This window comes from Macadamia integrifolia, chromosome 6 (genome assembly GCF_013358625.1).
Source record: "Macadamia integrifolia cultivar HAES 741 chromosome 6, SCU_Mint_v3, whole genome shotgun sequence".
Lineage (NCBI taxonomy): Eukaryota > Viridiplantae > Streptophyta > Magnoliopsida > Proteales > Proteaceae > Macadamia > Macadamia integrifolia.
In genome coordinates, this window is record NC_056562.1 from 907759 (window position 1) to 925086 (window position 17328).

At 40.2% G+C, this 17328-nt stretch overlaps 1 protein-coding gene across 1 annotated transcript in view; it reads left to right on the forward strand.

The window, feature by feature from the left end:
- Positions 1–3056: 3056 nt before the first annotated feature.
- The window catches only part of LOC122081590 (ubiquitin carboxyl-terminal hydrolase 16-like), a 46961-nt gene continuing 32689 nt past the window's right edge, over positions 3057–17328 (forward strand). The window contains exons 1-3 of the mRNA XM_042648766.1: positions 3057–3312; positions 3478–3851; positions 3948–4036. Coding sequence (XP_042504700.1) covers positions 3057–3312; positions 3478–3851; positions 3948–4036 — 719 coding nt within the window. The remainder of the gene's footprint in view (positions 3313–3477; positions 3852–3947; positions 4037–17328) is intronic.

Below are 17328 nucleotides of genomic sequence, written 5' to 3' on the forward strand. Positions count from 1 at the left end.
AGTCCTTCCTCATTAATAGACACATTCTGATTGCTCCCTCCAGCTATCTTTGTTGGGATGGTCTTGAGATGTAAATCACCTACTCTTCTCTTGTCGCTTCTCCTCCACTGTCTGAAAGGAGCCCTTGGTTGCTGCTGGCCTGATAGAAGAAGAATTCTGCCTCTTCAGAGAGAGTGGATCTGGATTGATATGACATTTGCAGGAAACTCTATTTGTGATATTGTTGGCAAGCTCACTTTCTATGCCTCCATTAACAATATCTTGATGGAGCACAATCTTCGAAGATGGACCTCCAACTCTAGATCATTTGAAAAGACTTGGAATGCCATATACTTTGATGTTAGTTCTAGGCTTGCCATGCTCCCCCATCATTTTGTAAGGGATCCCCAGAGAACAAGCTCATTGTTGTGTCCTGGGGTCTGCCCCTCCATCTTACAGCATACCATCCCCCCCTCCCCCAAAAGATGGTTTTGTGGATTTTCCTTGCTGTTTAGCTTGTTTCTAGTTTTTTGCTTTCTTCCCCTCAGGCCCTTGTATATTCTTCCTTTCCCTCTTTCGTAATGAATTTAGTATTCACCCCAAAAAAAGAAAGATCTCAGGTCATCAATTTCGTCTTGATCCTGCTAGAAGTTGATTCCTTCATTGTAATTTCCTTCCATTGTTTCCCTTTCCCAGTTTCAATGGTTGATGAAGGGCACATGGTTTTGAATGTTTTAGGACTGACAAAAAGCCTCTTGACCAATCATAATGTGGTCAGGAATGAAGCCGCTTTTTTGAAAATTCATATTTGTTGATGCAAAACTACCCTTGAAACTCAGTGTTGACTGGTGCCCAACAAAAGGTTAAAAAAAAAAAAATCCTAATCTACGGCTTATATTGGCAGCTGTTTTCCTCTCCTGGGACTGCATTGGTTGTTGGTAGAAAGGAGAAGAGTTACCGTGCTATGGCCTCCCCCACTGAGTGAAATTCAGGCTATTGGAGTAAAATTGCTTGATACTTGAGCTTTTGTTTTTTCTTTTTATAGTTGTCATAGCGTCACCTAGGTGCCGCTTTGGTGTCCAGGCAGAAAATCTGGGCCAAGGCAAGCTGCCGCCTTATTGAGTGAGGGGCTCTGGAGTCGGCAGCGCATGATCACCCTTGCGACTCGACTCACCCCACCTCCGATAAGAAGGAAACAACAACAAAATCACCGCCGCTGCCACCGTCACCACCACTGCCACCGCCAGTACCATAGCAGAAGAGCAGCAGCGTAAGAAGAAGATGAAGATGAAGATGGAAGGATGGAGAGGAGGAAGAAGAAGAAGAGAGAAGAAGCAGTAGCAGTAGCAGCCACAACAATTTCCTCTGACAAAGAGAAGTTGCAGCAGCCACTGCCACGCCATCATCGCTACCATAAAAGGGTAAAAAAAAAAGAAGAAGAAGAGGAGGGAGCGTACCCATTCGAGTTCCAGCGCTTCTGCCACTCCCTTTCAACGCTGTCACAGCCCTCATAGAAAACAGGGAGCCAGAGTTGCGATTCTTTCGATGTTGTGAATAGAGCACATTTCCGGGAGGACGACTGGTTTTTGCTCTGCTATTCCCCCTGACGCTTCAGTCCCTGCTTCTAGAATCCACCGACAACACCCTCCCTTTAATAAGTATTTGCAGCAGAATCCATCAAGAATGCCCACAACTCCCCCTTTCTTTAAAAAAGATATTTGTTTATCTTATTTTATATATTAATATTCTATATTATTATGGCCAAAAGGAATAGGAGTAAAAACTTAATGTACAAGTAAGGCTTCCAAAGTCTTTATGGACATTTTAAGAGATGATGACAAATCTTACGAGAATACATTTAAAAAAAAAAAAAAATTACTAAAGCGTCTAGGCTCTTAGCTGGCCCTCGAACACCTTGGATCGCCTAGCTCCTTGACAAATATGATCCCTTTAGCTGAATGCAGTTTTGACCTCTGGTGGTCATGAAATGGTTCGTCAACATTCTGAGGCTCTTTGCTTTCTGCTTCTTGTGGCATATGCCCCTAAAATGGTAGCCACCAGCTAAATAGCTGTTTTACAGAGACTGCAGATGCTGGTGTCAAGTGCTTTCTGGCTTTCTTGGTTGGGAAAGCTTTTTTTCCCCCCATCACAGAAGCCAAAGAAACTATTGATCCGGCCATGTTTTCTGTTGGAAACTTGGTTTTAATGGCTTCTGTGCTATCTCATTTCCAACCCAGTCCCTTAACTAAAACTAAACTAAGCTCGTAAACAATTTGTCGAAGCAAAGGGTTCAATAACTAGTCCTTAATGAAGAAGAGAATTGTTTTCCATGAACTGTCTTAGGTTTTGGCTTTTGACTGGTGTTCCATTATTGGAAGTGAACCATTTTCTTAGTGTGCAACCATAAAACAATTCCATTATATTAAAAATTTGAACCACATCTTTATAGAGGGTACAACTGGACTTCCTTATCAAAATTTTTTTTTTTTCAAACTCGAAAGGAAATCCTTAAAAGGCTCCTACTTGGACTTTAACTTCTTGAATTATTCGTAAAGCTTCCTAATCGTAATCCTATTAAGAAAAGAAACTGTCTTAGAAAAAAAAAAAATCTCCTAAGACCCATGGAACTTACCCAATAATATCTAAACTAACCATACCAGCACCTCTTTTAATTTGGAATACAATGAAAATATGACCCCATACATCCCTTCCACAATGAAATTAAAACCTGTGCTCTGTCATTGATTGCATTTGCTTTGCCATTTTGTGAGCTAAGTATGAATGATAATATGCTCATTAGAAAGGGGATGCAGAAATCGACGAATTTTGCTGCACTGACCCATAAGTGACATTTAGTTCTTTGTTGTTTTTAGGTGTTGATATGGTAAATTCCTTGTGTTTCCTCGTCAGTTAAGTTTTATATGCAGCTTCTTAAATTCTGAACATGATATTGTGGCAGTCAATTGGATATCTTCTACTAAACTGACAGTCAAACTTATTATGAAATTTGAAGTGCCGAGCATGAATTTAGGCTTACCACTAAATATTAGATGGTCATGCTAACATTCAACATATAAATGAAAGAGCAACTTTATCTGTTTATTCAGACCTCTGGAGATTCTCTTAGAAGTTATTCTTTCCAGAGCATTAATGTGGGCATTATGTTGTGCAGCTCTGGTAAGTGTCAAATTATTCACTGGAGACAAGGGCACAAGTATGAATGCCATCCTCCAATCACCAGCAGCCATGTCTACGATGCAGGAAATGACTCTGGTCAAAAGGCAGTATTGAGAAAACAGTGCGAGTTTTCTGATGACAATTTGGAGATTGAAGGTAGATGCATCAAACCAATAGAGACCTCAATAGAGGAACCTGTTTCATCTGAGTTTATTTGCTCATCTGAAGTTCTAGACAGGAGGGATGATAAAATTGAGCTTCTTGTCGATGCTGAAGCAATAGATAGCATATCTGATACTTCTATTGGCTCCTTGTTGGCAGGCTTCTCTACGGCCACTGGCACAAATGAAACATTGGTTGATGTTTCGGACTGTGAGTTGCCTATTTTGAGTGCATCTGATGGATTAGAGGGACGTCAACCCAAGGCTGATAAACTTAAGAATACCCCTGATGTTAAAGATATGGAGCTAATTAAATTACTACCATCAGAATTTCCTAGTTCAGTCAATTCTGTAAATAGTTCTTTTTCTTGTAAATTAAAGCAGGAGAAATCCAGTGTTACTGCTGGAGAGGATCACTGCTACTCAGCTGGTTATGCAGATTCAAGAGTTGTTCATCAATTTAAAGCTTCAAAAATCTCAGTATCCAACCCATTAGGGTTTGGCACCGAGGTTGCTGGAATATACAATTGCAAGGTTTTTCTTCAACTTATGCTGTATTGTTTCATGACAGACATTTGTTTTCTGGAGTTCTAGTGATGTGTAGCACTTTTCCTGTTTATTTTTTGTCAGGTGATCTTTCCATATGATCTATTCGTCAAACTCTACAATTCAGAAAAATTGGAACTGTGTCCCTTTGGCCTCACAAACTGTGGTAACAGGTGAAGTATAGTACTTCCTATTGACGGCAGCGTAGGAATAATATATTTATCCAAATTATTCCTAATTTGAGGGATACTAAATTGTGGTCAATATACTGAAGCATTTGCTTAAACATATGCTGTCCTGAATGCATGGTGGTGCATATCTCTGCTTTAAAATTGATCTCATCACTGAAAGTCAGCTGTTGAACAGCTTTTGTTGCTTGATTTATCACGGTTAATTCTCTCTGTTTTGTGCAAATTTTGTCCCTGAGAAACTGCAAAGGGGCTGATTCTCAGTTTTATGTTCAATTTGGGTTTTATAACTATTGATCAAGTTTGACTGATGAATTATGCACCACCATTAGCTTCTAATGCTTAAATTGTATCATATTTGTGTGAAATATCCTGTGTTTCTGTTTTCTAGAACAATTCCTTTACATGGTGGTGCTCTTGTGGGATTTTTGGCAGTCAAGAGGTTGGGAATGGGTTTGGTTGGAAACTTCTTAACTCAAACCCAGCTTACAATGAAACTAGGATAGCCTACACAAGCTGAACCTTGAAAGACCGGCACCGGCCAAGCGGAACCTGGAAAGACCTGCTTCGGCCTGGTTTGCTGGTTTTTTGTAAAAATTGTGATTGGGTCAAATAGGCATTAACCTGGAAAGACCGGCACCGGCCTGGTTAGCTGGTTCTTTGTAAAATCTGTGTTTGGGTCAAATTGGGTAATGCCAATCTGATTTGACGTACTTTTAGACCTGGTTGGGGTTAGAACCAAAGATATTTATAAAGTGTTCACTATTGTTATCCTTTAATGGACGTAATCTTCTTGGATTTGAAAATTTTTGATAAACGTCATAACCCATGGTTCCTATGGTTCTCATAGTGGCTAGCGCTGACCCGACTCGCATGTGTGGGGGTGTACATGTGTGTCCAGGGGATTACTCGGGAAATAGGTCTGGACACCCTCGTTAGGAAAAAAAGAAATTCACATTAACTATAAACACCTACAGCACCAATATAATATGCTTGAATGGTCAAATAATGCCATCACAATCTGACTGGTAATAGAATACCTATGAAGTTATTGACATCGTTAAGCTGCAGTCCATTCAATAAAATAAGTGAGGACTAGGGTTTTCTCCTCAGAGGAGTGGAGTTGTCTTTTTCTTCATTTAAAAAGCTGGGTAGTATGTTGAACCTGATCGGAGATAACAGGAAATTAGGGCATTTGCAGTTGTCTGCAGATGCAGTAAAGGTATCTAGGTCATAGAAAAATGAAGCGAGCCTAGGAACCCCCTGGTCCCCCTTATAGTTGACAAAGAGAAACTGAGGAGAAACTGTCACATCTGATGTGATGAGTTTGATAAATTTTCATCTGGTGATGCGTAGTTGTCTTGATGGGCACAACGCACAAGTATTGAGATTTGTGGTTGGTTTCTGCTTGGATTGTTTTTTGTTTGGCAGTTCATTGCTGCTAGGTTTCTTGTTTCTTGTGTTGGGTTTGTTTTCTTGTTTCCATTTTCCCATCACCCGCTCCTTCTTTCTTCGGCCTTGTGCTTTTTAGATTGTATACATATGGTATTCTTACCTTCAATGAAGCTTTCTGCCTTTAATAGTTGTGAGAACAATAATTTTTTGGATACACTTTCTTTATAACATATAGATTTGTAATTCAAAGGTGGAGACTGTATCAGTACTTTAGTAGAAGAACAACCCCTGATGCTGATATATGTCATGTTGGCATGCTGTGGCTGGTGACTCGGTCAATTTAGAGATAGAAGGGATTTCGCATACGGTGATGCATCCATGTTTTTACTACACAAAATTTCTTTTTTATATGGCAGAAATGTCCTATCACATTGAGTATACAACTTCTGTCTAGCTGCGTAATTCATCAAGCACATAATTTTGTATCTCTTCCTAATCATTTGATGCCTGTTCTACCAGGTTTGTCCAACTGCATTGTCACATTCATAGTTGTCAAGGCATAACCTAGGTGACGACTAGGCATCTAGGTGGCCTAGGTGGAGTCTGAGCGACTGTCGCCTTATTGCATTGACGCCTTTTTTTTTTTTTGGGTGAATAAATGAATTCACTACCAAGAGAAAAGAACATAAACCCTAAGGAGAGAAAAGGGGGGGGGGAGAGAGGAGAGAACTACTCTTAGAGATGGGGGGCGTTCCTGATGATGGAGCTAGACAGCTCCCAGGAGTTTACAATATGACAATTCCTAGGGGATTGGTTACAAAGGGAGGAGATCCGAGAGATTTTTCCCTTGATATCAAAGGAGGTGGGGCTCCAAATCTTATCCAAAGAGCGGGAATTGGTGGTCCATTTCCTATGGTTTCTCTCCATCCAAATCTGATTGATGGTGGCGCAGAAGGCGAGTTTTCCCACTAGATCACAAATTTTTTTTCCCTGGAAAGTCATATCAATCCAAATCCATTCCCTATGAAAAGGAAGGATAGTTTTGTTTGTTGGCCAGCATTTGGCGAGGACTCATTTCCATATGGAGTTGGAGACAGGGCAGGTGAAGAAGAGGTGCTCAATATCTTCTGGCTCATTACCACAAAGTATGCACATAGGGTCGACCTGGATGCCTTCGAGAGTGAGCATGGAGGTCGTGGGCAAGGAGTTAGTGAAGACTCTCTAGACCGTGAAGCTCTTCCGGGGGATGTGATGAGGGAACCATATGAGTTTGTGCCAATGAGAGACTGGCCAATGCAATCTAACAAAGTCCCAAGCAGCCTTGGGAGAGAAGAGCTTAGAGGAAGCCGGCAGCCAAACTATGGAATTTTGCTCATGTTTATGAGATGCCAGAATAGGGGGGAGGGAGCTCCATATGTCCTCATGCTGGGGCATGGATTGTCTCGGGGGGGGGGGACCAATTGCCCGAGGAGATGATGTCAGACACTTAAGCAAGCTTGGGCAAACCTGAGTTGTATATACTTCTAGCACTGATGGTGTGGAATAGAATGCCTTTAGGGTGCCAAGGGTCAAGCCATAGGAGAGTGCTGGTTCCATCTCTAATTTGGGAGGAGATGGCCGAAGAGATAATATGAATGATTCCCAAGATTTTTCTCCAAACCCAAGAGGCATCCACAGGGACTTTGACTGTCCAAAAGGAGTCCGACTTTAGGAGGCTTGAATAGACCCAGTCCACCCATATACTCTTCTGTTTGGAAACAATTTTCCAAGCCAACTTGATAATTCCAGCAAGATTGACATCTTTGATCCTTCTCAACTCTAAACCACCTTCAGATTATGGGAGACAAATAGCAGCCCAGCTGATGGGGCGAAGGAATCGGGTGCATTTAGATCCTTTCCAAAGAAAGCCAGCAAAAATGGATTCAAGCTTGGAGAAAATGGATTCCGGGAGGCTATATATACCGGACCAGTATATGTAGGAAGTCTGCAACACAAATTTGATGAGCACAAGCCTGCCAGCGAAAGATAATAGCTTTCCTTTCCAGAGTTGAAGGCGTTTCCTGATGAGGTCAAGCATAGGAGTACAGTGATGAGCAGTAAGCCTAGCCGGAATGAGAGGAAGGCTAAGATACTTCACAGGGAGCTTTCCCAAGGTAAATCCAGTTTGGAGGACCAGAGAAGCTTTCACTAAATCAGAAACCTCAACTAAGAATAAGGGGGACTTGGCTGGATTGATTCGAAGACCAGAGAGGGCTGCAATCTGGTTTAGGCAATCCATGATGTTCTGAAGAGAGGAAGAGTCAGCTCTGGAGAATATCATCAGGTCATCTGCGAAAGCAAGGTGCATGAGCTTCACAGCTTTACACTTGGGGATGGCAAAAATGAGTTTCTGATCCGTGGCAACTTGCAAACTTTTGGAGAGGACTTCCATGGCTAAGCAGAAGATGTAAGGAGATAGGGGCCATCCCTGTTTGATTCTCGGAGAGGACAAGAATCCTGTTGGGCTACCATTCACCAGAACCGAGAACTAAGGGAAGGCAATGCAGTGTTGAATCCAGTTGGTGAAGGTTGGAGGGAATCCCATACTGTTAAGGACCGAGATAATATAATCCCATTTGAGAGAATCAAAAGCCTTGTGGATATCTATTTTCATGAGGGCAGTTGGAGAATGCGATTTTCTTTCAAATCCTCTAACAATTTCATGGCACAGAATAATGTTATCCTCTATGCTCCTCCCTGGGATAAAGGCCAATTGATTGTTACTGACCAAGGAATCGACCACTTGCTTGATTCCGTTTGCAAGGATCTTGGCAATGAATTTGTAAAGAAGATTGCATAAAGAGATAGGCCTGAAATCTGTCGTAGTGTCAGCACCCTCTTTCTTGGGAATGAGGCAGAGAAAAGTGTGGCCAATTCCTTTGATCTGACTTGGGTTGAAGAAGAAGAAGCTCTTAACAGCCTTGATGTCGCCTTTGATGAGGTCCCAGGAAGAAGAGAAGAATCCCATACTGAATCTATCCGGGCCTGAGTCTTTGCTAGCCTTGTGGGAGAGGATAGAAGCTGAGATCTCATCATCAGGAGGGATAGCCATGAGCATGTCGGACATATCACTAGTGATGGAATTATCCAAGATGCCATTTGGGATATAGGAGCCCGAAGTTGAAGTCGGGTTTAATAGTCTCTTGAAGTAGTCAATTGCCTCACTTTTTATCTCATCAACTTTATGAACTTGGATCCCTTCTGAGGTAGTCAGCTTTAGAATAGAGTTGAAGTAGTTTTTGGCTTTCACAGACCTATGAAAATTAGTTGTGTTTATATCTCCAAGCTCTAGCCAATTAATTCTGGATTTCTGCTTGAGAAAGCTCTCTTCTTGAGCCAAGAGGGAGGAGAGCTTTGCAGACTCAGTTTTCTCATCATTAGCTAAAGAGTGGTTGAGGGTATCCGACTATAGCTGGATCTGGATGGCTGAGAGATTGTTCCTGCAAATATTAACTTGAGAAGAAATATTCCCGAAGGATTTAGTATTCCAAACTTTGAGGGCTAGCTTGACATTTCTCAATTTTCTGGCCAAGGCTAAAAGGGGGGTGGAGAAAGCATTGACCGGTTTCAGCCAAGCCTCTTTCACAATTGATGGGTAATCTGGATGGGAGGTCCACATGTCAAAAAATTTGAATGGTTTTGAGCGAAAAGAGGTGTAGGGATGGATAGAAAGATAGATGGGGCTATAATCTGAAATATTTGGGTTCTCAAAGGTTGCATGGGAGGAAGGGAAGCTTGATAGCCAGGCCTGATTAACAAGAATTCTATCAAGTTTGCAAGCAATACGGGTCTGACCCGATCTTTTATTGTTTCAGATGAATTTATTTTCAGACCATTTGAGGTCATTGGCAGAAATATCTTCAATGTATGCATTAAGAGCATCAACACTAAGTGTATCAATAACCCTCCCTCCTTGCTTCTCATGATTGTACCTGACAACATTAAAATCTCCACAGATCCTCCAAGGGTGAGAGCCCAACTGATTTGCAATGAGCTTGATATCGTTCCAGAGGGTGTCCCTCTCAGAAGCCCTGTTAGAGGTATAGATAGCAATAAGGAAGTAGGAGCATCAACTTACTGATTCAAAAATAGAAAGATGGAGGTATTGGAAGGTGGAAGAGAGGAGAGAGACATTCATCTTGGAATTATTGCAGTAATGCGCCCATTGGGATGGGAGGAATGGTTTGTGAAAAAAAAACCAACCAGGGGTGATATAAGAGACAATTCTGGCCATGGCAGAATCCTTGACATGAGTTTCTAACAGACAGCAAAAGGAGCATCTCAATTCTTTTATAAGGGATCGCACAATGGCGCCTTACTGCAAGGCGCAACACTTATTTGTTTCTCATCATTTACTTAAGATATTGTTGAAATATGTCTTAAGGGTGCCGTGGGGGCAGTCTTGGCTTTTTCCCTCCCACCGACTCTAATTAGTACGAGTCGGCTAAGGGGGAAGCATACTTGTAATTTTGCGTCTTTTGTTTTATTCTCCTCTATTATAAATAAAGGCTTGACTGATCTCTTTGCAATTCAAGCATTCTACTGTAGTTTTGTTGTTAACGACTTAACATGGTATCGGAGGCAAAAATTCTGATCTAGGTTTTCAGCCTCCCTCCTCTCTTCCCTCTCTATATCGCAAGCCTCATCAAACCCATGCTCCACCACCTTCTCTCCTTCTCTCTCTCTAAATCCCTCATAGGGCAGTACTAATGAGGTGATTCTTATGAATCTAGCTGCTGCTCTCCATCTCACCTCAATGGTATAAACCCTAAAACCCTGCAAATTAGCAATTGTAGTACTTTCCCTACCCTACGATTTTTTATTCTTCCCTTGTTGGGGTTTGATTCTTCCTACTATTAAGATCAAACCTCCTCCTCTTGAAGATCAAGTACTGCACTTAGAAGTATCCATCATTGTTTGCAAGATTGAAGACCCTAATACATCGGTTTTTCTCCAGGACCTTGACTCCATCGATTTTAGGGGTCCCCCTTTCAGATCCAGCTGATATTTCGAGGAGCCTCTACTCACCCCTAAAGAGGAGTTCGACCTACTTGTGGCTGCCAAGGTTTTGCGTTTGATCTCTCATTTTCTCCAAGTTTAGGGTTTTCTCCCAAAACTCTAATTGTTTGATCTCACCAGCCATTGTCAGAAGTAGATAATTTTGGAGTGATTCAATACCCCAACAAGGCAACTCGATCCAAGTTTGAGCACTTTCTGGCGGCTGATTTTGAAAGTTTTGGATTTCTCCCTACCAGAGTCGGTTTTTTTTTTTTTTTTTTTCCTTTTTCCATCATGTCTAATGTGATTACAGTAGCTTCAGGACCTAATGGCAAGGTCGCAACGAGTACATGCCCTTTGGTGCTTGTTTTGTGAAATTGGAGGGAACTAATTACATCATCTAGTCCAGATCTACCTACTTGACTATTGTTGGACGAGGGCTTACTGGACGCATCACTGGCACCTTTGCAAAGCCATCTGCAGAGGGTGCCCCTCGGAATCGATGGATCACCAATGACTCTATGGTAATGTCTGTTTACTCAATTTTATGCACCAAACTATTACTAGAGGTTTTTTGTTGTTGGATACTGCTGCCCAGATCTAGTCTGCTGCCAAGGAAACCTATGGACAAGTAGGGATGATGCTCAGGTGTATGACTTTTGTAAGAGAGTTCATACCACTACTCAGAAAGAACTCTCTGTCTCTAAATACTATGTTGAACTTCAAAGTCTATGGTATGAGCTTGATCACTATATTGACTATCAACCTACCAGTGCATTCGACATTGCTGCCTATCGCAAGCATGTGGACAAAACCATGGTGTATGATTTCTTGGCTGGTTTGCATGTTGACTATGATCAGATACATGTCCAGGTCCTTAGTAGATCTTCCTTCCCTACTCTGGAACTGGCTTTTGCCGTGATTCATACGAAGGAGTGTTGTCGTACTACTATGATTCATCTTCCCACTACTAAAAATCAGCCCTACAGACTGGTTCTAATCCTGTTAAAGATGGGTCATCTTGCACTGGGGACCACTAAGGAAGTTAAATATGAACACTGCACGAAGGCCACATGTTGGAAACTCCATGGTAAACCAGTTGATTTTGAGGCAAAGCATGGTTGTGGTCAATCCAAAACCAAATCCAATCAGGCTGAGACTGTTGACACACCACCTGCAACTAATTTTGGTCTTTCCCAGGAAGAACTCCAGGCTTTCCGGTGCATGCTAAAGGCATCTACTTCATCAGCTGCTTCGAATCTTGCTGATTCAGCCATTCCTTCAGGCTCTAATTTTACTTATTCAGGGATTTTGTTTGGTGGTCATTGTGCATTGGCTATCTCTAGCCCTTGAGTCATTGACTCTGGTGCCACTAATTATATGACTGGTTCATTTAGGGGCCGTTTGATAACACTTCTATTCTTGGAGAGTGTTCTTTTACAGAAGTGTTCTTTTTCGATTCCATGCTGTGAAGACACTTTGGCGGAATAGAAACAGCGTTTGGTAAAACTATCTCAAAAATGTCCTTAGAACAAGAAAAGAACAGAATCAGCGTTTGCAAACACTTCTATTCCTTAAAGGACAATAATGAAAATTCACTTTTGAACAATGAAATCAATAATTACAAACATGCTATTATGGTCAAATTTAACTTAAATAAGGAAATAATTTGTTTATGAAATTATCATTTAAAATACTATTACTTAAAGGAAATAATAAAATATAAGCATAAAGAGTTTCCACATTTATCTTAATAAAAAAAGCAAGAGCCTACTATTCAAGTTTATAGGAATTACAAATTAAAAACAAATCATAGCTGCAAATAGGTTTCTTGAAATTTTATTACATAAACAATCAAATCAGGGGGTAACCCTTATCTACTGCCATCTGATTTGCAATTTGTATCCTTAGCTCATTCATCTGTCTTCCTTGTACACGTTTACTGCCCTGATGAATTGTAGTAGAAGTACCTGCAACATCACCATCTTCCTGTTCTCTGTGAACGTTGACTACCCTGACTCTCTCTTCATTAGGATCATAGTAGTCATCTTCCCCAAATTGTTGAAAAAGTGCATCTGCTATTTATTCAGATTTGATATAGTTATGAAGTCCACAACAAGCTATCACAATATAACTTTGGTAACTAAGTGACTACTAGACATTCTCTCTCTCTCTCTCTCTCTCTCTTGAAAATATGTTGACATTTTCTTATAGACAAACATATATTTAAAAAATCCCCATCATACTGCCATTGAACAAAAAACAACTCATATCCCCTAAAGACATATCAAGTAGAGTTGAAATTTACAAGTAAATATGAGACCTAGCCATAGAACTTGCTTCAAAGTTAAAAAGAAGGCATGCTTAACTAAGAATTCTTGAATAGAAGAAAGTGTGTGCAATACATGCTAAAGCATAAAATCTGATGATTCCAAACAAAGAAAGAAAGAAACGAGAATTTTTTGGTATTTGTTTACATCAAGCTCAAGAACTTCAAATTGATCTTCCTAGCTGCCCATGAAAATAGAATACTCTAATCCTAATAAAAGCCTTCTTCCAGCTCCAAAATATCAATCTCATTAAGCACTGAAATTTACACAACCGACCTCCATCCAAAATATCAATCTCATTAAGCACTGAAATTTTTCTTCCTTGCCACAGTAATATAAATGGACAATCTTTGCTGATGATAAAATTTAATAGATAAATAAATAAAAATCTTAAGTTGGGCATCAGAACTACATTTTATCCCCAACTAATTACAAAGAACCAAACAGGAAGAACACATTGTGAAAAAAATAAGTTGAATAGAATGTTATCTAGAAAGCAAATGTCTCATCTGTACTTATGACCCCATTAGTTGGATAAAATCACTGTATGATTTCTTTTCTTGATTCATACCTTGATCGAAGATGAGAATGATGACATATGCTCAAATGGGTATTTTTCAGAAACCCATCATGATCAAAGTAAGCAACTATGAAACTTAAGCAGTCAAGAACAGAGATCACCATAACCAGAAAGAAATAAAAAATTTACCAAACACATTTTCAGACTGCACAAAAATCGCAATATCAGAGCAAGAAAATCTCCCAAATCACTGCAATTTACAGATGTGCCAAAATCCAAGCAAGAAACGAGAGTGAAATAAGAAACCCATATCAAGAAAAGAAGAAATGCTAAAAGATTTTACCTCTATTAATTATTTGGAATATAAAGATGAAAAAATTAATCTTCTCTTCAAGCAACAAACCAGAGCATCAATGGCTGAAAACCCAGAAAGAAAAAAAAAAGCAAATCCCGACCTTTTTTTTTTATTTGGGGTTGAACAAGATAGCAGGAAGAAAGAGCGAGAGAGAGAACTTGTTGCAGGGAAGCGACGGATTTGGGGATTTTTGATCGGGAGTTGCAGTAAAGGGGTTTGTGGGGTTTTGGAGGTTTTTGTTCTTTTAACTTAGTAGAAGAATAGAAAAGTAACTTTTTTGTATTCTTGCAATGTACTCTTTAGTCATTCTTTTTCATTGGTTCATTCCGGGGGAATACAAAAATGAACCGGACGTGCCAAACATATTTCTATTCTATTTTGCATTCCCGCAGGATAGAAGAACTCCAGAAACATTCTCCCAGAGTGTTATCAAATGGCCCCTTAGCATGTTTCACCACTATTCCCCCACTTCAGGCAGAGATAAAGTTCGAGTAGCAGATGGCTCTCTATCATTTGTCTTTGGAAAGACTTCTTTCCCTTCCTATTGTCTTTTTCAGGATCTAGTAACGGGAAAGACGATTCGATGTGGTAAGTTGCAAGGTGGTCTCTACTTGCTTGATGATGATTATCGTTCCACAGCTGTAGTCACTCCGCCAATTCATTAGCTTCACCCTGTTTCGTCTGATCTACACCAATGGTATTGTCGTTTAGGACACCCTCCACTTGGGACTTTATCTTTTTTATTTCTGCAGTTAGTTAGGCGATGTACTAGGGATGATTTATTTTGTGAATCTTGTACTCTGGCGAAACAGACTCGTTCAAGTTATTTTCCTTTAAAAAAAAATAAGTACTATTTTTCAGTTGGTTCACTTTGATGCGTGGGGTCCGGCTTTGCTAGACATCTGTGTTTGGTCAAAGATGGTCTGTGACTTTCATTGATTGCTACTTTAGAACTAACTGGGTGTATATGATGCAACACAAAAGTGACATTCATTTGTTTTCAACATTTCTATAAAATGACTCAGAGACAGATCAATGCCACTCTGAATATTCTTTGTAGTGACAACACCAAAGAGTATATGGAGGGTCAATTCCAACAGTATTTTGCTGACCACGAGATAATTTATCAGGCAAGCCGTGTTGGTACCCCAGCTCGTAATGCAGTAGCCAAGCGCAAAAACCAGCATTTACTTGAAATTGCGAGAGCCATAATGTTTGCCGGACATGTTCCATCTCAGTATTGGAGTGATGCTGATCCTTCTTGCTGCTTATCTAGTCAATCACATACTCACTCGTGTTCTAGATTCTTGGACTTCTGTTGCTGTTCTTCAAGGGACTTACTCATTTCTATTTCCTCCACGGATATTTGGGTTTGCATGGTATGCTTGAGACATCACTCTGCAGGGAAATTGGAACCCCAGAGCCTTAAATGTATCTTTCTGGGTTAATCTCCAACACATAAGGGATACAAATATTATCATCCTCCTATTAGGCGTACTATAGTAACATTAATGTTGTGTTTTCATAAATCTGTTGGCTGCTACTCCTTGCCACCTGTTCAAGGGGGTGTTTGGTTTTGATAGTGAAGATGTGGCTCTGACCCTACGTGCTCCACTAGTGTATCTGTCATCCTTTGATAGTCCTCTTGTTCAGGAGGAGAGTGTGACAAAGACTATTGTTCCACCTCAGGGGGATATGACTCCAATTTAGAAGACTGTTGGTGAATTTCAGAGGTAGATTGATGATTCAAACCTTCAAATCTATCATAGGGGCTACAACATAAATAAACAACTTCCGACCACCACCATCACTGTAACACCTCTACACATCCCATCACCAACCTTGGATCTAGAGCTTATACCAGAGCCTAACACTCATCAAGTGTAACTTCATCTCCTGAAAAAGCTATCGCTCTTAGGAAGGAACTAGAATTGTACCCAACATCTTATATCCCTTGTTTCTTATGATTCCCTTTCTTCCTCCTATTGTGCTTTTGTGTCTTCTCTTTATTCAGTTTTTATTCCCCAAAATTGTCAGGAAGCTTTTGCAGATGAAAAATGGAAGGCAACAATGATGAAAGAAATTGATGCCCTAAAAAAGAATGCCACATGGAAACTTGTGGTTCTTCCTCCTGGGAAAAGACCAGTTGGTTGTAAGTGGGTGCTTGTCGTTAAACAGAAGATAGATAGCATAGTGGATAGATACAAAGCAAGGTTTGTGGCTAAAGGGTTCACTCAGACATATGGGATCAACTACCAGGAGACATTTGCTCCAGTTGCCAAACTGTCAACCATAAGGGTATTGTCTTGTGTGTTGTAAATCTGGGATGGAATCTCCAACAACTTGCTTTGAAGATTGCTTTCCTCCATTGAGAGCTCAATGAAGAAGTCTATGTGGATATTCCACCAGGATTCTCTAGTGGTGGGACTCAAGGCATGGTCTGCAAGTTGAAGCATCCTCTTTATGGGTTAAAGCAGTTACCTAAAGCATGGTTTGGGAGATTGCACAAGGCAATGACTTCTGTGGGATATAAGCAGAGTGATGTTGACCAAGCACTATTTATAAAAAGATCCGGTGATAAGATCACCATGCTCATTGTCTATATGGATGGTATGGTGGTGATAGGAGATCATAGTGCTGAGATTAGTCATCTCAAAGGCTTTCTTGTTCGTGAGTTTGAAATAAAGGATCTTGGAAGCCTGAGGTACTTTCTTGTGATTGAAGTATATTTTTGGATGAATGATTGGGTATGAAGTTGCTCGGTCTTCAAAATGTATATTTCTCTTCCCGTGGAAGTACATCCTTGATCTGTTGTCTGAGATTGGTTTATGGAGTTGTCATCCTTTTGATAATCCTATGGAAACTAGTACCCAGCTTAAGGAAAAAGAGGGTGAACTTGTTGACAAAGGGAATTATCAGCAGTTGGTAGGCAAACTGATTTATCTCTCTCATACACAACATGACATTGTTGGTGTTGTGAGTTTAGTGAGTCGGTTCATACGTGATCCTTATTCTTCTCATATGGAGGTTGTCTTGGGTATTCTGCGATACCTGAAGTCAGCTCTAGGAAAAGGGATCCTTTTATCTCCTCATGATCACTTCAAAGTTGAGACTTATAATGATGCTGATTGGGATGGATCTCTTAACAAAAAATTCATCTTTGATTATTGTACCTTTTTCGTTGGGGAACCTTGTCACTTGGTGTAGCAAGAGGCAAATATGGTGGTAAGGTCCAGTGCTGAAATAGAATTTTATGCCACGGAACAAAAGATTTGTGAGTTGTTGTGGTTACGTAGCTTACTAGAAGATGTTGGTGTTCTTGTTCATCTCTCCATGATGCTCAACTATGATAGCAAGGCTGCTATCAGTATTACCCATAACCCAGTACAACATGATCGTACCAAGTAAGGATTTAAGTATCAATATCGGTTGGCCAAAATTAATATACATATTTGGAGATACTCTAAGATATGCTAAATATACGTACATAAATGGATAGAGAATGCTTTTTTATACACTTTTGCATAAAAAAATATTTAAAAAAAGCTATATATAACATGTATTATGCATAAACATTAAAATGAAGGGTATCGTATTGATAGACAAATAAATTCAATTCAAACTGTTCAAAATGATGAGG